General features: G+C 42.4%; 1 protein-coding gene across 14 annotated transcripts in view; it reads right to left on the reverse strand.

Annotated features, from left to right (window-relative positions):
• The window catches only part of FOXP1 (forkhead box P1), a 627,515-nt gene that overhangs the window by 22,082 nt on the left and 581,534 nt on the right, over nucleotides 1–23,899 (reverse strand). For all 14 annotated transcript variants that reach the window (XM_021070851.1, XM_021070838.1, XM_021070841.1 and 11 more), the window contains 2 exons: nucleotides 23,044–23,131; nucleotides 9,595–9,678 (listed from right to left, as the gene is read on the reverse strand). In XM_021070851.1, coding sequence (XP_020926510.1) covers nucleotides 9,595–9,678; nucleotides 23,044–23,131 — 172 coding nt within the window. The remainder of the gene's footprint in view (nucleotides 1–9,594; nucleotides 9,679–23,043; nucleotides 23,132–23,899) is intronic.

The raw sequence follows: 23,899 nt of genomic DNA on the forward strand, positions 1-23,899 counted from the left end.
CTTCTTAGAAGACCTTCAGAAAAACAGAGCAGCCAAGAAAGCATCTGAAATCTGGCAGGAATGACACGGGGTGGGGCGGGGGGGAGGCCGGCTCGTTTTATGTCTCAGAGTAGATACTTATCGGCAACTGAAAGGAGACTTGAGTTCCCACATAAAAATAGTTCCCTCGGTAGTTAGTTGAAAATACCTCTCGCAATGTTCTCCTTTCCTGTTGTTGAGACAGGTGTTTTCCAAAGACCATTAAGTAAGTGTTTGCAGACGCAAAAAGGGGTTCCCTAGCTGGGTGAGTTTGAGAAATTCTGGGTCAAAACATGTCTTTAATCATGACTTCACACCCCTTTTAACAGCTTGCTATGCCTCCTAAACCTCCAAGAGGAAAGATGGGTCCCTGTAGCATCATTGAACACAAATGGTTCAAGAAGCACCAGTTGGGATATACATGGGTATTGACCTGGGCTCTTCAACAGAACCTTCTGTAATGTCCCAGTCCAAGTGAGAAACTGGTTTTACTTAATTTTAATAAAAAGGAAAGTTTGGTGTATAGCCACTACCACCCTCGACAGCAATGGGGTGGGCTACCTCAACTCCACGATGCAACTTCACGGATGGAAAATGCTGCAGAGAGAATTGGCCTGTGACTCCTATGAAAAAGAGTGGCACTGATCCAGTAAACATTCATTTAGTTCCATCAGTTGGCAGAGACTAATCTTTGCAAGCTTTATGTGCAATCTTCATTAAACTATTGGCTTAAAAAGAATATGTCATAGGAGAGATCCGGAACTATACAAATTCTCATTTTTTTCTCCTTCCAGTTTCAAATGTGTAGTACTCAAGGGGAATAATCCATTGCTTCAAGTAAGGAAGTAAATACTTATCTGAAGTAGTACAGAGGAAAAGGAATGTATACTGTTTTGATCCTGCCTTTCCTCTTCCTGTTTCGCCTGCACCTTGAGGTGCTTCACTTATTAGTACTGGTAAAGTTCACTGTTATTGAAACAGTAAATCTGGCTACGCTGACGACCTTGGTTGTTTCCAACATCTTTCTTCAGTCTATCCAGAATTGCAACTTCAGAAACTTGTAGCTGCCCCCAATCCAAAAACGTGCAGTAAAGGAGGCTTACTTGATATCATTTTCTCAAGCCAGATTTTGAATCACTTAATAAATTTGGCCATTTCACCACTGTAACAAGTCCTAAGTATAGGGCATTATTTGTGGAAAGCATTAAAAATGAAATGCCTCTGAGATCATAATCAAAGGACAGGTTAAAAAAGAGTTCCAATTTGTTGGGAAGACTCAACCTTACTCATACTCTAGTAATGAGAGAGAGATCAAGTATCATTGAGGAAATATTAATGGGAAAATGTAAACATGGTGCTGGAAACTGAATGTTGGGTTGCAAGCTTTGAGCTGTGCTTTCCTTTATATCCCTCCCTTGAAATGCCAACGCAGCCAACACCAAATCCCTCCTGCTTCCAGCCCCTTTCTCCCCCAGGCCTGATAAGGGCAAGCTATGGAGATGGCACCACCCTGAGGACCCCCCACCCCTCCCACCCTAGCAAGCTGGGCAGATGCTGGGAGCTGCTTTTTTTAATTAGTGCCAGCGACTTGACTTCATGACACAAATGTGCACAGTAAGTACCAAGTCTAGGGTAGCAGCCATGAGATGAAGGAGGGCAGAAAAGCTAAGGAGGAAGGCTGGGGCTGGCCTCCTCTTTGCCTTGGGCCTTCTTCACCAAGTACAGGAACACCATGGCTAAGCATCAGCCCCAGCAACGGGTCAAGGAAATGAGTGCACGAAAGGCTAGTGCTCATAAATACACAGCTTTTAAAATGCAGATGCCGTTAGGTCTAAGAACATCAGAACGCTCGGCAGAGTCACGGGTACCATTTGTAAAAGTCATCTTGTAAACTACCTGCCACTGAGCGGTTTCACTTAATTCTCATACCATCACTAATACTTGAGATGTTATTATTCATACTTTACAGATAAGCAAACAGAGCCTCGGGAGAGATTAAATAAGTTGCCCATATTCACAACACAGACTCAAAATCAAATACACACTTGTGATTCTAGGCCCTTTGTATAATACTCTCCTTATGTCCAGAAAACGGGAAAAATAAATACTAGCCAGGTTCATTTTTCTGCATGCTCATTTTGGGAAAGGATTCAGGGAATGGCTTTTATCCCTGCTGATAAATAACATTTGATAAATATTGTGAGCAAACCTATAGCATTGGGCACCGAAATGACAAAAACCGGAATAGAACAGACAATGGCTGCCCTTGGAGGGCTTACCATGAAATGTAGACAATGATCAAAGGAAAATAGGCACAACAACCAGAAAACAATTCTGAGGACTAACTCTACCCTGTGGCTTCTCTTTGCAGTTCTGGAACATCACCCCAAACACCACAGCGGTCTTTAAAACCTAATGAAGACAATCGTAATATAAATACAGTGTCCCCAAGAAATATGCATATGCTCCTTTCCAGTTTTGTGAGGAAGATCACCAGGTCCACTGGGTGCTAGTCCACTGCCAAAAATCAAAACTTATGGAAACATTCACTCATCTTCTGGGTGCTCACATACAAGAACAGAAAAGTCCCATGGCACCAGCACAAAGTCATAAAATGCGACAAGAATGTCATTCTTGCAGCTTTTGCAAAGGTCTTAACGCTTGAACTATTTCTACACAGAAAAGCAACAGTGAGACATAAAGTCCCTCTAGTTTAGCACAATCCATGAAGAAAGGGATGCAACTGGATTTTCTGCAGGCTTTGAAACATCAGTAGCAAGTGGAAATAAACACTGAGCTAGAAGAGAGCAGAGAGGGGGTTGACCAGGCTTGACAAATGACACCGTGATTCACACCCACTGCTGGGCTGTCTCTAATAAGCCACAGAGGAAGCAGCCAATCTCAGCTAATTACCAGATAAAAATGTATTGTAAGGACTCTAATTAGGAGACGTGGATGGAGGTGATCTAATGATTAAATGCTGCATTCGACTGACCCCACCATCAATGTGCAGTGGTGCAAGATGTCACTGGAATATTTTGTAGAAACAGTAATTTTATTTCGAGGAGGGGAGGCCGTCATATTTGTAATGATGGCTATGAGGTAAACTAATTAAAAGACAGTTCCTAGAGGAAGAGGGTGGCTGAGAGCAGCTGTGGCCATTCCAAAACCAAGTGCCAAGTCTCAATAGAGAAACTGCAGTCAAGTGGAAAATTTCTGCCTGACCTCTGCCCTCGCTATTAATTTGCAGGAAAACTAATGACACATATACATATTCCCACAAAATTGTTCTAATTGCTAATTTGCCAAAGGAGCCCAGATTCCAAATTAAACATGACTGTAGCCCTGTGAGGGAAGAAAGAACAAAAAGCTGTAAACTCCAAACAGGGGGGGTGCTTCGCCTGGCGGAATCATTTGAAGGCTGAACCAACAAGTTAATGAAATGTCAACCTTGTCAACTGCTATAGAAGTTTCTTAACTTTTAAACTCTGGCTTGATGATCACATGCTGGTCTCGAGGAGAAACCATCTTCGGGGAGAAAGGTCACGAGGTGGAGATAAGATGGAGCAGGAGAAGGTTTCAAAACAGGCTCTGGGTTCAAACCAAACCTTCTCTTTTAATTAAGGCCTCTCTTGGGGAAAAAAGTGAGACCCTCCCCCTCCCACCCCAATAAAAAAGACAGAAGAGCAAACTAGGAACGGTGAGGGTTGTGCTGCCATCCTGAAATATTCATCTTAATTGTAAACTATTAAATCTTAATATAATCGTCAATTAGAAATGAAAGCACAGGCACTGCGTGTTTTCTGACTGCAGCTAAGGTCTGAAGAGAGCATTTTTTTCCAGGGCACGGAGCAGGAAGGGATTGCACTGGGAGGGTTTCTTTTCCTCTTTTTCTTATTGTATTCATTCTCTATTTAAAAAGAAGTTGCTATGTTTAGAAAAGTTAGTAACTCTGATATTTTCTACATGGCAAGTTTCCATCATGTGATGATTTCGGCAAAGATAATCTCTTTGAAACTCTGGCCAAAAGCTAAATTCTTATGTCACTTAAAATTGCTGAAGCCTTTTATTTATTTATTTTTTTTAAATTTCTGTGCACTCTCAACCATCGCCTTTTCTCCCAGTTCAGTTACACACAGGGACTCTCCTGGAAAGCTGACCTATCCAATCGACTGGACCTGTATCAGCAGCCCGATATTTCTGCTGAGGCCCTTTGTGAACGACTGATCTTTAGTTTTTAAACAGTAACCTCTTCTCTCTCTCTCTTCTAAAGATGATGACTCACATTTTTTAAAAAAATCAACAAACCGCTGATGTAAACCCCGGACAGAAACAGACTTGTCGTCAGTATTCCCATAAGAACTCATTTTTATTTTTGTTTGTGCTCTTGCCTCACATTTTGAAAACAGATTCTGAGAACAAAAGGCAAACCTGAAACCCAAACACCAAGGGACCCAGCTGCTTAGTAGGGACTTTCAGGCTCACAGAACCCGTTTTTCTGCTGTTGGTCCTAACTGGCCTGAGCAGGTGAATTCTAGACATGAATCATTTGTGTTCAGAGACGGCCTTTCTGATGCTGGAGGAGTGTAAGCAGATGGGTAGGGGGAGGCTGGACCAGCACTGGCTGTGGGGTCCAGGTATTGCCTCAGTTCCCAGCACAGACGATGGCTGTCCCTGACGGTGGCCCTCAGGACGGGGGACTTCAGGAGAAAGTCCTGCTGCTTGCCAACCTGTCTATGATGGCCTCATGTTATCTCTTCACCTGACCAGACAGGCTGTACCAAGAAGCCTAAAGGACCAGCCAGCTTGTTAAGAGTTGAAAGACTCCCTTTTAGAGAGAGGGCATGGTGGGGGCGGGGGGTGGATGGACACTTTGTTTTCATAGTAGCTAAAACTATTTCCAAACAGTCCTAATTGCTACAGTTGGAGGAAAAGAGAATGCATAAAAGGGAAAAACCTAACACTGCTTTTCTCTTCAAGCAGCCCAGTTCCTGTGGTGTCTAACATGTCCATAAAGGATATACTACCTCCACTATAATGACTTGCCCACCAAATCTGAAGGAATGTGCTTTCTCAGAATTGGGACTTGCTCTTTGCTGGGCTAGGAATACCCTAAAACCAGGCATACATACCTCTGGTGTATTCAGGATTATAAAATACGATTTGCAGGGTTTTCCTGATGTTGTGACAGTGAAAAGTCTCTTTGAAAAATCCTTAACAACCGAATAAAGTATTAATACAGACATGCCTGTTGTTGTTGTTATTGTTTTATCTCCTGAGGGAGGCCCCCCTCCAAGCAAATATCTCAGGAGATTCTAGACACTGACCTCAAGCAATCCATTTGGGACTGACCTCGAGAAAATTACTGGTACTGAGTTTAGAACAAAAGAATATCGTTCTCATTGGGACAGTCTACAATCACCTGATTTTTTGCTTGTGCTTCTCTGAATAGGGAAAAAAAGAAGAATCCCTAAAAACGCCAAATACAACCCACTGGGCCGTTCTGAACATATGGCAAGAATGGCTTTGCCCACGGTACGTCCCCCATGGCTAGAATATTCAGCTGCTCTGGTAAACTTTTGCCTAGCCTTAATAAAATTAAAAGCTTATAAATATCAGAATCACAAATGAAAAGCTTATTTTAGCTGATGCTGTCCATTCCTTCCCTTCCTCCACACTGATCTCCATCACACACCTTTCTGGCCCACCTCCCTTCCTCGGAGACACACAGACATGCATACCTGCTCCTCCCCTGGGGCAAGAGTCATAAGGCTGACTGCTTTCCATTTCTTCCTATTCATCTTTTAGGTTTCATCTTAGATGTCCCTTGTTCTAGAAGTCTCCCTCAACCCCCCACCCATCTAGGGCAGTGGTCTACTCATCCATAGCACGGTTGATGCACGGAGAGCCTGGGAGTGTGTCTTTCTTGGTGTGTCCTGGGAGTCTCCACAAACACCTGGATGGCGGGGTGGGGGGGGTGTCTCTCCTGTTTCACTATCCTATGTTTTTCCATAGCACATTCAGTAAATATTCACTGATGCAACAGTATGATTTTAAATCCAGGAATGACCTTTACACAAACAACGTGCAGTAGTACAGTTTGAGTCCTTGGTGTAATTATGAAAGGAGAAGGTTTTCTGGTTTAAGAGATTTGCAAGCCAACAGGAAGAGATACAGTTGGAGGTGTCTGCAGAACAGGAGGACCACCTGGAACCCCATTCAGTTCACCTACACGCTTCCCAGTGGAAGTCAGCTCAGATCCACATCTAAAAACTTGGGAATCTCCCAAGATGACTATACCCTCTAACTATCCAAATGTGACCAGTGAGTTCCACAACAGGATCCAGCGAACGCGTCTAGGGGCTGATGTAATAAGAACAATCCAAGAAGGTTCTGGCAGTTTCTTTGATGCAGTGAACTGGGAACTGGTTGGATGACTGGCCGCAACAAATGACACTTACCACCCAAATGGCATTTAGTGAACAGCAACGTTTACAGCAAAGCATTCTATCACTTAGTGACTAAGGATTTTAAAATAAACACTGAGTTCCTTTTAAACAGAAATGGAAAAAGAGAAAAAAAAAAAAAAAAACTCACAAACTTCCTGGCAAGACTCTTGCATGAAAGTCCCCGTTGAGGGTTAGAACTGAATCTCAGGGACAGCTGCTTTCCAATCAACGAGTCTAGAAGAATACGCATTTGAACACACACCCTGCTTTCTCTTATTTCAGGTGGAATCAATTAATTACTGGCAAAAGGGAGTCTTTTGCACCTTAAAACTATCATCAGATAACTCTGTATCCCTAAATTTGAAAGAATTAAGGGTTTGCTCTATGTGTGTGCTCCCCTAATCAATCCCCCCCCCCTTTTAGGGCAAGGAGATAAAAAAAAAGTGTTCAAAAACACTACACGTCTACCTTTTATAATTAATTTCCCAAAGCCTCACCTATACATATTTTAATAATTCCTGATTTATAAGATGGTATCTATAATAAAATTTTCTATTTTCCAATAAATGAAAAGAAGGCAGGTTCTCTCTGGCAACAGAGTGTCACACAATATCTGCTTGTCAGGCACCAATTTTTACTTCTTACATGTAAGTTAAAGGATAAGGAATTTATAATGCTGCCTGTGAAGGGAACCACTTTTCATACACAAATGTGATCTTTTTTTTTTTTTTCCCAAAGGGTAATACAACAGTACATTTACATAAACTAATCCAAACAATCTATGTATTTGACAATGGCAAACCTCACACAGACGGCCTATTGTTGGTTTACATCTTGGAGTTCTTTATATTGGCTTGTAGCACTGCTCTAGCTGTCAAAGGTTTGACTTGGACTCCAAATAAATGGTTATAGAAGTGCTGTGCAGCGATATTGGACTTCTTTGCAAAAGAAAACCTGCTGTGTATGAATTCAAAAGCTATTAATTTTTCAGTCAAAAATATTCGTGCCTATTTCTTTTAATAAAGAAATACTGTGCTGAGCTACTAAGAGATAATGTTGACTAGTGGTAGAGAATTTTCAATAGAGCAGTTAAAAATAAATTTAGTAGGAGGTCCCCTTCAAAGTTATAATTTTCTAGCATGTAAAACATTTTTTTAAAATACTAATCAAGACAAACCTTCCTGCCCTGTGCATTTCCCCCGGGATTGCTTTTCCTTGTTTATTGGCTGTTAACACGGGTCCTCATGGAGATTCCCAAGGGTCCTTTTGTGGCCCGTGGAGGCTTATGTAGATGGCACTCCCTGCCAACACTTGGGCCCCATCACTCACCGAGTGCCCCATGGGGTTTTGCAATTCCTTCTCCGCTTTTATCCCTCCTTCTTCCAAGGAGACCCATGATCCAAAATGAATCCATTTCCAAAGTGCTGAGTCCACACGTTATTCGAATCCTCAAACTTAATATCTAATCTAATATCATGGTTTTTAATCCATGGATGAAGGAAGAGATAATCTTATTTGCTCCCTTGCTGTTGGGTTTAAAGACACAAAGCCTTCATCCTGGGAAAAACCATTTCCCTAACAAACGCAAACTATCTGTAGACTTCCAGAGAGTCTGAAGGCAATCGGTTCCCTGAGCAACCAGTGATGCCCACTGGAGGACTCAGTGGAGTCACTGAAGGGTTTCAGCAAGTTGCTTCACTGGGTTCACATTATTTCCCAGATCCTCCTTAAAAGGAGGGGTTGATAGGAATAGCACAGACAGCACAGTTGAAGACTGATTCCACAATACTGAATGGACTTTCTCCCCCTTACTTTTAGGGAGCCTCCACATTTGGTCCTACAGCCATTTACTGCAAAACACATGGAAACTAAGGGCTCTTTCCTAGTAAAAATGGATGTGCAAAGTGTTTAATGATTTTATGTCCTATATCTCAGTAATGTGTTCTGTTTCAGACATTAATTTTGTCTGCCAACTGCATCTTGGCAGGCTACCATATTTGCTGGGTTAATAGTCTGACTCCGTTTTATTTCTATCACCATAAATCATACATATATGGGTGTATGTTTGCTTTATTTATAGAAAAAAATCAGTCAAAACAGATAAACCAATACTTTGCTATTACGCTGCATCATTGCATATTGATTAAAATTGCTGGTACTAACTATAGATTGTCAACGCTCAATTAATTTTCACACAGTGACTCCCAGCAAAATCAAATAAAGGCAGTGTACCCTTAAATTTTACAAATCTTAAAAATCAAGAAGCAAAGCGCTCTCTCCATTCTGAATAATCACTTGAAGCTACCAGGAGATCTTTAGAAATACAAGTATACGAGAAATAACAACTGTTAAAGCGATCAATTTACAACAAGGAATGAGGCCCAAGACAGGGTCTGGGGCTCAGATACCATCCTTCCACTTAGATATGAACTGTCTGTGGTTGGATGACACTCTTCAAGGTCAAGTACAAGAGAACAAGGCAAGAAATAAGAGATGCATGAAAGTGAAAGTGAAATGTAATGTCAGCGTACCACATTGGGTCTCCTTACGGTGAAGGAGTAATTTTCACTTCAAACTCTTCAGTAACCATTAGATGTTCTCCATAATTACAGCCTCTAACTATTCTGACAGTGTGTCTCCTCTTTCCTCCTCTGTTACTGTTAGAGTGGACTATCCCTCACTCCTTTTCTCATACCCACTGGCTCTTGGCAAACCCAGGCTAACATGCCTTTCTCCTCTGCATTTCTGGTCTGATTGTCTTCTCTTTGTGTTTCCGCCATTGAGAAATCTTTCAGATTGTTTTTTGGTTTGGTTTGGTTTGGTTTGGTTTGTTTGATCCCTCCCAGTGAGCTCTCATAATACATTTTAGTACCTTGGTGTAACTTCAATCATCTGTCCCAAAGAAGAGCTGACCGTGGGGCCCCAGGGCTAAGGACTGTGCCCACATCCTCTCCCCCTGAATGCCCAGCACACTGCCCTCTTCATGAAAGGGAACCAGAACCAGATGGAACTTAAGCCTTTCCAAACTCAGAGCTGCCAGATGATGCAGTTCCCTTTCCTGTGCTTGGGGTGGGGCAGCAAAGAAGAAATACTATAGGCTTTTCCCCTAGTGTCCCTCAGTACTTACGGGCTGAGGGGCAGTTTTGGGCTCCGTAGACTTCACGTGTAGGTGGGTCATCATGGCTTGCAGGCGCTCTTTGTCTTTTGCAAGCTGGCAAGAAGAAAAGGCTCTGTTATTTCTCTGAAACCAGATGCATTACTCTTTTATCATCCCAAATGATACATATGCCGAATCATGCTAGCGCCCCCCGGCACATGACAAAATCTTCATCGTTGCTTAATCACTTTGAAATCTATTTGACCGCGGAGCCAAAATCCAAGTAACTGGAGGTGTCGGTGTGCGATTTCTCAACACAAGATGCATTAGCCTTTAACTGGGGAGTCCTAGACCTGCTGGCACCAAGGAGTCCCATGTTACACAGACAGCTAGAAGACATAACTGTGAATCATGCCTATTAACCAACCTGATTCATGAGGAAGCCAAAGGAAAATGAGCTAGGGAGCTAAAACTCGTAACTTCATCTGTTGTGGTTGTGGAAAAACTCCTAGACCCACAGATACACTTACGTAAAGTTAATTCCATCTTTCTTCACAGGTAGGCATAGATTAAGACTGGGCTGGCAAGCAATGTGAGCAGGGCAGGCAGAGGGCAACAAGGAGCGACAAGTTCCCATTTTCAAGTGAACGGAGAATAAGCTTACTCATTCACTGACTCAATATGTGAGTACCTACTATGTGCTAGTCTCATCTGAACAAAAACTTCAGTTTCCTCATTCTACAAGACATTCTCTTCTGAAGGCACACGTGTTTCTAAAGTGGATGTGCATAATAGGCACTCAAATAGTACTTATTACATGCTGTTTTCTTTCTGCTTTCTTTGGACTGTTGCATACACAATGGTATCTCTGCTAGTTCAAAACAGGTGTGCATAGGGGACATGTAATAACTACATCTGTAAAAGAAAAAGGAAATACATCCCCAAAAGATTCAGGTACAGTTAAGACAACAGCTGTTGAATTTTGGGAAAATGTAGACGAGATTAATAGGAAAGAGACAGAGGGAGAGAAGGAAGGAGAGGGAGAGATGGAAAAAAATATCTTAGTTCAGTACTTTTATAGGCTATTTTTCCAAAATAATGCCTTAGAACTGGGGAGGGGCTCATTTGGTCAATGTCACATAATTCATGCTGAACCTTTTAAATGTTGATTAATTTTTGTAAGTATAAAATTATTCCCCTCCTCCCCCAAATCAAATAAGACTCACATTTTAAAATAAAGGTGTCTTTTTCAAGAAGGGGGATGTTTCAGGAATTGGGGGAAGGCAAAGAAAAGGGAAAGGGTACAAAAACAAGAAAGAAAAAGCATTCCGTTTATCCTACTGGATGACTCAGTCTCCAGCCATATCACACTTGATTTTTTTTTTTTTTCTTTTTATTCCCTTGTGGTTCAGGGAGGAATAAATTAAGAAGAAAGAAAGAAAGAAAGAAGAAAAAAAAAAAAAACCCTTACAGTCTTAGCATTTATCTCTCAACAAACAGGAAATGAAAATGATACCATATTAGGAGCCACTTTATGTTCTTCATACTGTGTTCTTTACTAAGTTATTGAACAGCCAAACTAAAAGATGCTCTGAAACACATAATGCTAAAGGAATTTAGTTTTCCAAAGTGGCTCAGGGAGAACAATTAAAATGTTAGCAATGGCATTTTTTCTACAGTTATTTGTTTTTTATGTAAGTGTTCTAAGTTTCTTGATGGTACAACTAAAACATTCTTAGGTTGAAAGAAAATGTTTTGTTTTAAAATTATCGTGGGGCAGAAGGAATGAAGGCCTCTATGTCGTCGTTTTGAAAAACAAGAAGTAGTCTGTGGGACTGAACACTACAAATTAAAGGATGAGAGGGGATATTTACTGAAGAGTCTGATGAATATTAATTGTGACTTAATGTGGGGGTAAACATTGTTGATGTAGCAATTACAAAGACCAAGGAGAAGCAAATTCAAATTCCCAGCATCAAAGGAAAGGAGAACCTCTACATTCCACCCAAACACCTACCAGGCTGACCTTTCCCTGGTCAAAGGTAGTTAAAGCACGTTACAAACACATACCTAGAATTTATATACACAGCCACATCCATAACCCTGGCAGTTTACATTAGGGAATTTCTTCTTCTTTTTCCATGAGAATATTACTTTGAATTCATCATCCATTTTGCAATTTATCCAGGTTCCTTATGTTGCCCTAACTTCAAGTCTATCACCCTACTTTGCGCTTTACTATAAAAGATGGGGAAGGTTACAGAAGGAGGCAAAAATCCAAGTTTTTGTTTATTAGTGCAAACTAGCATGTAATATATATTCTTGGAAGGATTTTGGATTGTTACCATCAATAACAGCTCTAATTCTACCACAAACTGTTTCAACAAGTGAAGAAAAAAAATCCGCCAAATTCACCTTTTGGCTTTTTTAATGCAAAATGGTGAAAAATTCACACCTATAGAAGCCACCTCCTCTCTTGATGCTCTGTCTTGTGTTTATAATGCTGACTGGCCCTTCAAAAAGCTTGCTGATTCTTTATTACTTTTCATGCTATCATTCCATGAGCTCACCATCCGTGGCAATTTTCACAGCATCCTTTTATTATTTTCTTATGGGAATACAACCATTTAATATTACCAAGTATATTCCAGCATTTCCTCATCAACTGAATGCCATGACAAGAAAAGAAAAGGAGGGTGACAAATTCAGGTCAAGGGTCAACTAAAAATGTGGTTGACAAATGGACACATCTTTTTATGCTGTGATATCAAAAGAGAGTAACTCCTTCAAAGATCTGCTGGCAGATAAAGGAGACGTACATGGCATGAAAGGAAAGACAACAGGCCACACATTAAGGGGAGCTGCTTGTGCAGTGTTTGTTTAAATTAGCAAGCTTGCACACCAATTCTGTACAGTGACAGCAGAACCAAAAACGGGTTAAAAAGGACGTGGGTAGCACAGCAGACTACGCTGGATTCAAATCCTGGCTCTGCAACTCTGAGCATATTATGTAAGCTTTTGAAGTATTTCTTTTCTCCTTCTAAATATGGAATAATAATCTCTGAACTTTGAAGGGTTGTTTTGAGGATTAAATAAATTCTTGCACATAACAAGCTTAGCACAGAGCCCAGTTGCTTCATGAACGTTCAGAGAAGAACTGGTTGTTTTGCTTTTTTTTTCTTAAGAGAAAGTTAAGTCAGTCTAGTCTATGTAGACCTTCCACTGGCTGAGTAGATGTCTGGAATCCGGATCAACATATGAGGGTTCAATGGAGTCTGCAGCTGAGCTAACGGGGTAGAGAATTTTGACATTCGAAAGAAGGGAACAGAAAGCGTAGGAAAGACGAAGCCCATTTCTTACGGATTTATTTCCTCATGGCTCACTGTCTTGGTCCCCTGTCCCAGGCAAATGCTTTTTCTCCCCTCGGCTGATATAGGTCATCCCCTCTTCTATTACCCATGGCCTCAAATGAGGTTTTAGAGAGTCCACGCTGGGAGAGACCATAACGGGGGTATTGCTCCAGCCTCGCTGATAACTGCCGAAGGCTAGGAGCCCCATTCAGCATCTTCAAAGATAAAGACTAAGGAGATTAAACTCATTCTTTTAGCAGAGAAAAGGGAACATGGTTTGGGGTTCATTTAACACAGTTATTTTATACGTTGTCAGGAGGACTAATCATTTTCAGCCCAATTGGGTGGTCCTCACTTGGGAGAAAAAAAACTTCTGAAATAAGAGAAGGATTTGGGGGGTAGAAAAACCACCAGTATTACTGACGACGGATAAGAAGAAGGAACCACACCACTCATGAGATTTCACAGAGGCCGAGACTCCTGTAGCTAAGTCAGGTCCTCCAGTCCTGGTGTCATGGTTTATAGTTGGGGAACCTGACACTCATGGGGTGAACTGACCAGAGGTCACAGAGCTAGGGAGGGGCAACAGCTAAGACTAGAATCCCTGGTGACACAATGCTGAGTCTGACTTTCCCACAAAGGTGTGACCCAGAACATCACCGGGAATACTACCTGGGAACCCAGATCTTTGCCTTCCCTAGTGCCCCTGACACTGAAATCTGTATGCAGAACCTCCAAGGGGTTGAGGTGTTGGGGATGTCCTGGGTTAATGGGCACCCAGTTTATAAGGAGACGAGTCTAGACTATTCTCACACAATGATGATCCCCAGTTTAACTGACTGGGGTCTCACCTAAATTTGCTAAAAGCTCAATACTCCAGGAATAGGTCATTCCAGAAAGAGTGCAAGTGTCCAAGCTTAAGGAGGTATGTCTGGTAGATACTATGCCCTCTCATGAATGGCGCATGCCTTCTAACGGCTGTAGTGAGTTCCTGGGCAGTTTTGTATACAACGACGGCGCAAACAATAGAATGGGTCTCGTTACGCAGGTCTTTTAAGGGCATGTGGCAAAAAGAAGAAATATGAGGAAAAAAAAAAAAAAAAAGGCAGTGATTGGAAGGAGAAAAAAATGAAATTCTTCTCCCAAACTGAGTATCTACTAAATAGTTCTTTTCCAGCCACACTATCAAAGGACGGTCCTTCACTGGCCTTCACAAGGCTGAGAATTTATACTAAAAGATCTCCCCAAAAGGCCAACCCCGGCTCTCAGGTGGGGTGCAACCTATGGCTCATTTCGCCCCCTCTGGAGACTTTTCTGACTTTTATTGTATTCTGTCCCCATCTTAACATTCCTCGCATGTTATTATTAAAGACTCTCTTGACATTTAAAGCAGACGCACACTAATACTCTGTCATAGTCTAGGAATTCTAATGCTCCCAGAGTGAAGCAGGATTTTAAATTATGAAAAATAAGTGTCTTGGTTTTCCAAAGGGGGTGGGATGTAGAAGTGAGACTGGCAGAGACCCTCCCTCTTTTTTCCTGCGGTGGCAACAGGAAGCTGTGATGCTATGAGGGCCTCCCTTTCCCCAGCTCACTCTGGGCTTATTCAGACAGTCACGAGGCTCTGGGAGGCCACTGCTGTGAGGAACAGTCCCCACTACTGCTTTGAATGGGGTTATAAAGGTCCAAAGGGGGACCCGTTCCAGAGACCTATTTGTGCACGTCTGGGCAGTTGCTGTGATTACAAACAGCAACGCTAATGGTAGAATAATCACACATCAAGTTCCTACAGTCGTTGATCTGGGTTAGGCTTAATGTCTCCCTCGGCTCTTGCAACTGCAACTTGTGCATATTTCTTCCTGCTGACATTTTCTGAGAGCTTCCAGTTCCTGGGGTCGAGGAACTGGGAAAACTTGGGAGTGATCCTGATGTTGCTGAGCTCCAACCCGGCCCCACCAGCCAAGTTCCAACACCCTTGATCTGCCACGTCTGGGTCTACTGCAGGAAAACGCATGGGGCTGGAGCCAGCAAAACCTGCCTCCCCGAAATGTCTCTATGGCATTCAGATTGTACTTCAAGCCGAAAACACTCAAGGCCCCAAAGACTTCAAAACTTTGACCTTCCCCCTAACTGCCCTAAAACATTCAGAGGGCCTGCTGGAACAGAGCTATCACCAGCGGTATCTGCAGAGAATAGGGGCTGAGCGTGGGGGGTGGGAGGCTTGGCCGGGCCCAGAGAGCAGAGTCCACTCTGGGGCCCATTGTCTCGGCCTGGCCCAGCAAACATTTATTGACCAAACATTTGCTTTTCCATCTCCTTGTGAAGTGCCTCCCTCCCTTCAGAAGTCCCAAACCACTACTCCCAACATCCTCCTGTGTCTTTAGCTAAAGATGGTATGTATTTAAGGTGAGAGTTGGGGCCGTCTCGTTAAGTTACTTGGTTTTCCTGGGTCTCTCCTGTGTATACATGTTGCTGAACCATTGTTTTTCTCCAGTTCATCTGCCTCAGGTTAGTTTAATTCTGAGACCCATTAAAGAACCCAGAAGAAAAGAGGAAACTCTACCTACCCCCACCCCCAGCCACAGCAGGACTCTCAGGAGCCCTGGGTAAGAAGCCACACAGCAACACTGAGCAAGGAAGTGGGTGGGGGCTTACAGAGGCTAGGTCAAGCTCCCAGGGGTTGCTCATCATTTTGCCACTAGCTTTGAACATGTTAATGTTAATTCTATCTTCTATGCCTCAGTTTCCTCATCTGTATGTGAGAAGGGAGGCAACTGCTTCTCTTGATTCTCAGAGGACAATCATTGTTAATATCACCCCCCCATTTAGTAATACTGCCTCCAGGAGTTCCCGTGGTGGCACAGCGGAAACAAATCTGACTAGAAACCATGAGGTTGCAGGTTCGATCCCTGGCCTCACTCAGTGGGTTAAGGAACTGGCATTGCTGTGAGCTGTGGTGTAGGTCGCAGATGCAGCTCAGATCCTATGTTGCTGTGGCTGTGGCGTAGGCTGGCAGCTGTACCTGCGATTTGACCCCTAGCCTTGGAAACTCTGTATGCTGCAGGTGCAGCCCTAAAAAGCAAATAAATAAATATAGTTATACCATCTCCAAGGACAAGAAGAAATATTACACTGAACATGCTCATTAAGTGTAAGATACATATTAAGTTCCAAATGTTAGAGTCTTCCTTTAAAAAGTAACTCTTAGGATGGAGGAAATCAAGTTCCCACAGAGAGGAGGGGAGAAGTCAATGAAACTGAGGCTGAATGCACTGGGATGGTGTCTTGGCAATACAGTAGCTCAATAAATACCCTTTCCAAGGGTTTTTGAGTTCCTTTGTGAAACCCTGACAAGAGAATAGGAGCAATCCACAGACCTCTTCTATAGCCACTGGACTCAAATGAATCATGAGGCTGACCAACTCACCCCAGTTTGCCCAGGACTCCTCCTGGTTTTGAAACTGAAACTCCTAAGTCCCAGGGATCCCTGAGGCCCAGGTAAGCCGAGTGATGGCTGGTCACCATCCCATCCTATTGAACAGACAGATGAACTTTAAAAGAACACAATAAGCTTCCACTATCCTTCTCTACCCTAGGCATATCCTCAAGTGGCTCCCTTGGCCTGGGATGTCCTTGCTGGAGCGCTTTCCCCTGACACCTCTGCAAGGACCATCCACCCTAAACTGCCTAGTGCAGTTAAAGACCTGCTAGTCTTACGCTCCCCACTAGGTTACACGTACAGGAAGGAAGAAGCTGCCTTATGTATCTATATCCAGAGTTTGGAATACACCAGGTGCTTGATAAGTCATGACTAAACGGAATCAAATTACTAATGAATAAAAGGTATCCTCCCCTCCATCCCCACCTCCTGCCTGGGGCCAGGCAGATAAGCCCATTAGTTTGGTGCCTTCACGATTCCCTTTGAAGGGTCTAGAGGCTGAGGGGCTGTAGGAAGCCTGTCCCTAGCCCTTTTCCCCTGACATAGACTGAGCCTCGGAAGATGAACATGCCAAATCATCAAGGGCCCTTTTTTCTTTCATTCAAATCCCATCTTCAGACATTTGAGAGGATGAGCTGACTACTGAACAAGGTTGCACAGTCACAGAACAGATGAAAACCCAAATATGTTGGCTAGGGGTTTGGGATGGAAATGCTACAAAATTGGGTTGTGTTGCTTGTTTTACAACTACAAATGTAATAGAATTGAGTTTTTTTTAAAAAAAAAAAAAAACAATATATGTGTGCAGAAAACTGTATCTACACCACAAACATCTCAGCTTTCTAAGACAGGTAATCCACCAGAAGACCTTTTTTCTTACTTGCTACCCTGGGTGTTCTTCCATTTTTCCAAAAGGGAATTCTGACACAGCCTGAGACAGCTTTCGTGCAGTCTCATCCACAGCTTAACGGCTGAGAGAAGTCATTAGCATCTCCCATCTGAGTGAACCCAGATCACTGAATTGATATGAATTGAAATCTGGTAGACAGTAGAGGCTCAACTCTCAAGGAAGCTTCATGTACTTCCTTACAGTCCTGGATGTGGCACTGGGGGGTGGGCATTCCTCACCCTGAACATGTTTCCAGTTCCTGTGCCTCTGCCCCTCTGTCCTGTGGGGGAGGGAGTGGAAACTCATGACCCACATAAAATCATGCAAACTGACCGTGGGAATTTCCCCCTCCCCCCCAGTTCTAACTCATTTCCATGAGGGCATATCAGCAGGAAGAATCTGTCAAGAGGGCACATCTAACAGATGAAATCTTAAAATACATTCCCTGACCTCAAAAAGGACATTCCCTGTCATTGACTCAAATGATTTCTACGGTGTCCATCTCTCTTCATGTTAAGCGCCTCAGTGTAGCGTGTAGGATCTCCTATCATTTCTTGGAGTTTATAATGTGCTTCCTCTCAGTAATAGTTGGGATTAATCCCTATCTAGTCCATTGATAAAGGTCTAAAAATGACAACTGCCTTTGTAATAAGGAAATGCAGTTAGAAATATTCAAAAAGGCTCCAAATTCTCACCACTAAGATGTCCTTCCTTCCTTCCTTTCTCTCCCTCTCTTTCTTGCCTTTTATCTTTTTATGGGGGGTGGGGTGGCTGCGCCAGCAACATATGGAGGCTCCCAGGCTAGGGGTCAAATCAGAGCCACAGCTGCCGGCCTACACCACAGCAACAGCAACGCAGGATCCGAGTGGCATCTTTGACCTACACCACAGTTCGTGACAATGCCAGATCCTTAACCCACTGAGCAAGGCCAGGGATTGAACCTACATCCTCATGGATGCTAGTCAGATTCGTTTCCGCTAAGCCTTGAAGGGAACTCCTAAGATGTCTTTTCGACCACCTCCCTTTCTCTCAGTGAGACCAGCAACAGGGTGTAACATGAGAACTGAATTAACCAACCTTTTTTTGTCAACAAGGTCTATCTTAGGAGTCTACTGCTAAGAAAATGTGCATTATATATTTTGATACCTTCCAACAAAAATAAAAATACAGATGCACCTCACCCACAGTGAACAGACGGTCAGCAGACTCCATGACCCATCCTCCTGATTTCTGCCTGGATGCTTGAACTCTGTGGTTAGAATCTTAAAGGCTTTTCCATTGTACAGATAGCACCACAAAGGGAAAACATCTCTAGCCACTAGCCAAGGCTAAAAAATGGTGATTTAAAAAAAATTGCATCTAATTCATTAGGGAGGTTGGTCTGTAGGTAAGAAATACAAGGCCCTTGTGTTTGGGGGTCAGAGTTGAGGTTTCTGGGGTTTAGATGTGGGGCTGGAAAGTTACACGGGACAGCACTCAAATGCTTTCCCTGGCTTTGGTCATGTCTGGTGCCGACTCTGGCCCCCCCCCCCCAATTCTCCCGTGGAATCCTTTCATAAACGATTCTCCAGGGTAGACATAATGAATCTCTGTTGATCTCTATTATAAGATCCAATTTGAGCTTACTGAGTTTGTTTTTACAATGGGGGCACACGTGTGACCTCTCTCCCAGACGTAAACACTAGGGGCCTAAGTACTGCTTTGCAGAGAAAGTCTGGGTGGTAGGCGGGCTTTCTCCTCCTTCTCTCACAGAGTGATCACCCTCTGGGAATATGCTCCAGCCCTGATTGCTCTTTCCTGTAGTGCAAACTGGTGCAAACTTTTTTTCAAATTCAAGTTAATAAACTGTAATTGTGCAATATGCCTTTGAGATACTTGGAGGTTCAGGTGTTTCCTGGACCCAGAAATGGCTCCACTGAGGGAAACAGGAGTAGCCCCTGGGTCAATCCTATATAAGGTATCCCCTCATCTATCAGTCTGCTATTGATGGAGTGGGTGGAAGGGCGACGCCAACAGGAAACAAGACAGAAAGACTGCTGAAATGCAAGAACACCTTTTCCATGTATTCCCGCTGATGCGTGGATGTGGGTTCCTCGACACTTCAGGCAAGGGCATCATGACTCTGTTAAGTCATTCAAAAAGTACATTTCCAGACAGGGGTATATGAAATGGCAAATGTGGCAGCACAAACTTGGAAATGCTGAACATCAGAGAAACAGGAAACCTCACATGAGTATAACTGTACCCCGCCCAAATATGCCAGGTCTGCATCTGAGCCTTTTTTTGAGGGCGTCTTTAGTTTTATTTTTAAAGTATCCTAGGATAATTTTGAAGGATTTAGGGCTATTCTGAATAATTCATTTAATAGTATTTTTCTCTTCCTCATAAATTCCCACTCTGATTTTTTTTAAAATTGTATTTTATTTTATTGGCCATGGTGTACAAGGACTTGATGTGGGATCTTAGATCCCAGACCAGGGATTGAACCTAGGCCTCAGTGGTGAAAGTGCTGAATCCTAACCACTAGACTACCAAGGAATGTCCCTCTTCATCGAATCCTTGATAAGGGCTTCTCTTAACTCTTAGGCCACAAGGTCTTCAAAGACTAAAAACTGTTGACATTTTCTTGTACATTTCCTCTGATTAAATAATAACTAATTGGTAAAATTTGTTTTGCTTTAGTCCTGAGCTAGTATGGAAAGTCCCTTTTGAGCATGTATGTTTCTGGTGTTTTCAAGAGCCCCAGTGAAGAGCATTACCCACTGGAGAGGTATTTATTTATTTATACTCTATTTTTCTTCTAGAATATAAGAACCAGGAAGGCATCCCCATCCATTTCCCTCACTCTTAGATACCTCGGTGGCTCCAACAAAGTTCTGGCTATGTTTTTGGCTCTGGGCAATGTTTGCTACATCAAGAGTAGATAAAATGGATGGATGAATGAGTATGACTCAGCCAGCTTTCCATGACCCCCAATATTGCCAAGTACTTGCATGTGAAGCGGCCACTGGGGGAAGCTGACCAATGTGATATCTAGGCTGTTTTTTGGTGCAGAAGGAAAAAGAAGGAGTGAGCAGACCTCAAGGAACCAGGAATTTAGGGAAACAAGTTGCTAATAACGTGATGCAAATTGTTCTCCTCTGATCCTCTAAACCAAGGATTGCTGAGGAAACTTCTTCTGTGAGGGGTAGCCAGATAGTAAATATTTTTCAGCCTTTCAGGTCATGGGGACTCCACTGCAATTACTCAGATTTTCTGTTAGAACAAAAGCAGCCACAGATAACGTGTCCAATGAATGGGCATGGACGTGTTCCAACACAACCTTGTACACAGATGCTGAAAATTGAATTTCATACAGTTTATTCTTCTGCTGATTCCTACCTCCCCCACCCCAACTATTCAAAATGTAAAAACCCTTCTTAGCTTACAGGATTCGGCCCAGGGTCTGTAGTTTTCCAACCCCTGCTCTTGACAAGCACCAGGTCATACTAACAACTATATCAAACTTGGAAGAAATTGAATTCTTCAGACTTAGCTCTCCTTTCTTCCATTAACGCAGACTCACTAGCAAAATTACTATTAGAAACACTGCAGGTAACTACCACATAGAAACTTCCAGTCAGATGAGTTCCTCTGATTCCTATCAAAAGTTGAAAAGCCTGCTTAGGTTTGACGTAGGGCTGGAGGATGAAGGGAAACCTATGAATAAATGAAATCCACAAATAATCAAAGAATCATCCTATGGGCGTGCACCATTCCCAGGCCACATTCACCAAAACACAACATTCAAATTGCCAGGAGAGAGTCATCCGCCTTACTGGGAGTCTAACTTCTTTCCTTCTGCTTGCTTCTCGTAGACAGTGAGGAATAATGAATAAAACAGATAATCAGTTCCTGAGTAATTAGCAATGGCCCCACACTCAAATCTGCAGACTGGAATACCATCCCAGGTGAGCCATGACAGCTCTGGTAAACAATTTACTCTAGCTGATCATTAATAATTTAATTTTATCAATTAAATTAAAAAAATGCAGGAACTTGTATCACTTTTATCAACACCACCACTGAGACATATAAATGCAGAGAGCAAAAGCCATGCAGCTTGTGCTGTTAAATCCGATTCTTCAAAGCCTTACCAGGCTTCAATCACAAGTGAACTCTAGGGGGTGAGACAAATACACTCCTTATTTCCTTCCCAATAAACATGCTAATTTTAAACCTGTAAATTTAAATTAAACATGCTAAATTTAAACGTGCTAAATTTAAACATGCTAAATTTAAACAAGACTTATGTAAGAATTTGAGGATTTCATGATGGGCCCTTGGCCTATATAAATACCCCACTGCCCTAATAAGTTCATATCTGTAGTCTGAATGGAAAAATATTAACTACTTAAAGAAAATAACTCTGGAAATACTCTCACTTAAAAGAAGGTCATTTGTCATATAAGATGATAACTCATTTTTAAAAATCCTTTCTATCCTGGAAAGTCACAACAAAAAGTTTAAGTGTGTTTTGGCTGATTTTTCTCTGCAACTATTTGAAGCTGTAAATGACTTAACTCAGTAAAATTCCAAATGTAATTATCTTCTGTACTTAGCCTAGGGCTCTCCATATATCTCGGCATTGCTGTCTTGCATACAAAATAGGCTTTTCGATGGCTGGTAACAATATAATGTACAACATTGTTTTAATTTCCCCTAGTCGGCTAACCTCTTGCCTACACGAAACCAGCCAGAGGAAGAAGCCACAGTGAGTCATCAGGCACTCAAAAGCATTTTGGAACTCGGCTGCATAAATGGGGTTTGTAGGGTCAGGCTTCTGCAATTGTACATTTTAATAATCTCCATTTCTGACCCAATTTTTACTTTTAGAAAGTAATTCACTATTAATTATACCAAGGAAGGAATTACTGTTAAAATATGGTGGCTCATCAACAAGTTACATCAGGAGGTGGAACCCATCTTTAAAATGTGCCCCTATCCCTCACAACTGTGATCCACAGGAAAATTTGCAGAAGTTAATTTTCTGGAGTCATAAAACACAATCTCAATGGCCTAGTGGATTTCCAAATTCAAGATTATCTCCCCATGTATATATGATATAAACATGATATATACACATACACACACACACACACACACACACACACACACACACACACACCTGAATCCTGAATATGTGCTTGTATGTATGCATGGGCGTGTGTGCATATTTAAAATGGGTGCAATGAACTCTCAATTGTTCTTAGTGATGGAGGGACCAGGGGACAATGAAGCATGATGCATAAATCCACACACAGTTTCTATTTTAACTCTGGAGAACAGGGCTTGCACATGTTCCACGCTCGTGCACGCGTGTGCTCTCTCAAATTCCATTCATTCGCTCCCCATCTCTCTTGCCAGCTTGTCTTCCTCATTTTGGACGGATAACATTAGCTATAGAAGGGGCTTAAACCCAACAACAGATAACCAGAGAAGGTAAAAGGAGAAGAGAGAAGGGAGGTAAAGTGAGAGAGAGATGGAAGAGCTAAAAAGCAGTGGTGACTGAGGGTCGGCAGTGTATACACAGAGGCACAGAACTTTGAAACATCTGAGGGGCAGTGCCCAAGAATGAACTGAAGCTGAACCTTCCCAGAGAATAAAATAAAGAAAATGAAATAATAAAACAAAATAAAGGACAACGACAGGTTTGGAACCTTCCATTCAATAATGAGTACACAGGAACTCATTACAGAACACTACAGAAATTTGGAAGTGGAGGAATACTGAGGTAATATCAAAAATAAATGTGGTTTTACCTGGAGCTCTAACTGCTGTACAACCTGCATTTGTACTCTACATTGGGCTGTACTTCTATCGTCCAGCGCATGCTCACTGTTGAGATGTCTGCAACAATACATAGAAAATCATTAAGTGAAATGGAGAAACAAAAAGGAAAATATAAGTTACCAGGATGTTCATGCATTGACTAGGCAGTGGGTCTAGTTCACAGTGGATCACAGGCTTGTGGATGGCCAGCCTTTCTCCGTCCCCACCAATGAACGCTGTCATGACATATAATTGAGTACACTGTTACCACCCAAATAAAAGGCTGCCAGGGAGAAGTTCTGCAGGGCAGCTGGGGATCACCGTTTACACGTAAATAAGAACATTAAAGAAATGAAGTCGAGGCTGGCATTCAAGACCACCTCAATGGGTAGAAGTCAGAGGCAGGGCCAACCAGCTATTTCAGAATAGTCCCATTTGTATGGGTCTGAATAGGAGCGTTTGTTCACAAGAAATCTGATTTCATGTAACTGATGACACATCCGTATATTGAAATGCGTTAATATGAATGTCAGAGCTGGCGAGGGGGAGAAGAGCAACTTTTAAACATAGGAAATCTGAAACATGAACCTAGACATGCAAATTATACACCAGTGAGGGGTAGGGGGAAGAAATGCAGACAATTATTTAAAAGGAAAACTCTGCCTGGGTTCTTGACTGTTAATGGTCTGGATATCCAGTTTATAGATGATTCAGGCCACATGCCGAATATGCCTGTCTTGCAGTCCTTTTACTATTTATTAGATTTTCCAACAGGGAAAAGGCTAACGAAGTGAAATTTCAATCAGTTTCACCATACACAGGCGCTCTGGTAATCAGAGGGTTGAA

The sequence above is a fragment of the Sus scrofa genome, chromosome 13 (genome assembly GCF_000003025.6).
Source record: "Sus scrofa isolate TJ Tabasco breed Duroc chromosome 13, Sscrofa11.1, whole genome shotgun sequence".
Classification (NCBI taxonomy): domain Eukaryota; kingdom Metazoa; phylum Chordata; class Mammalia; order Artiodactyla; family Suidae; genus Sus; species Sus scrofa.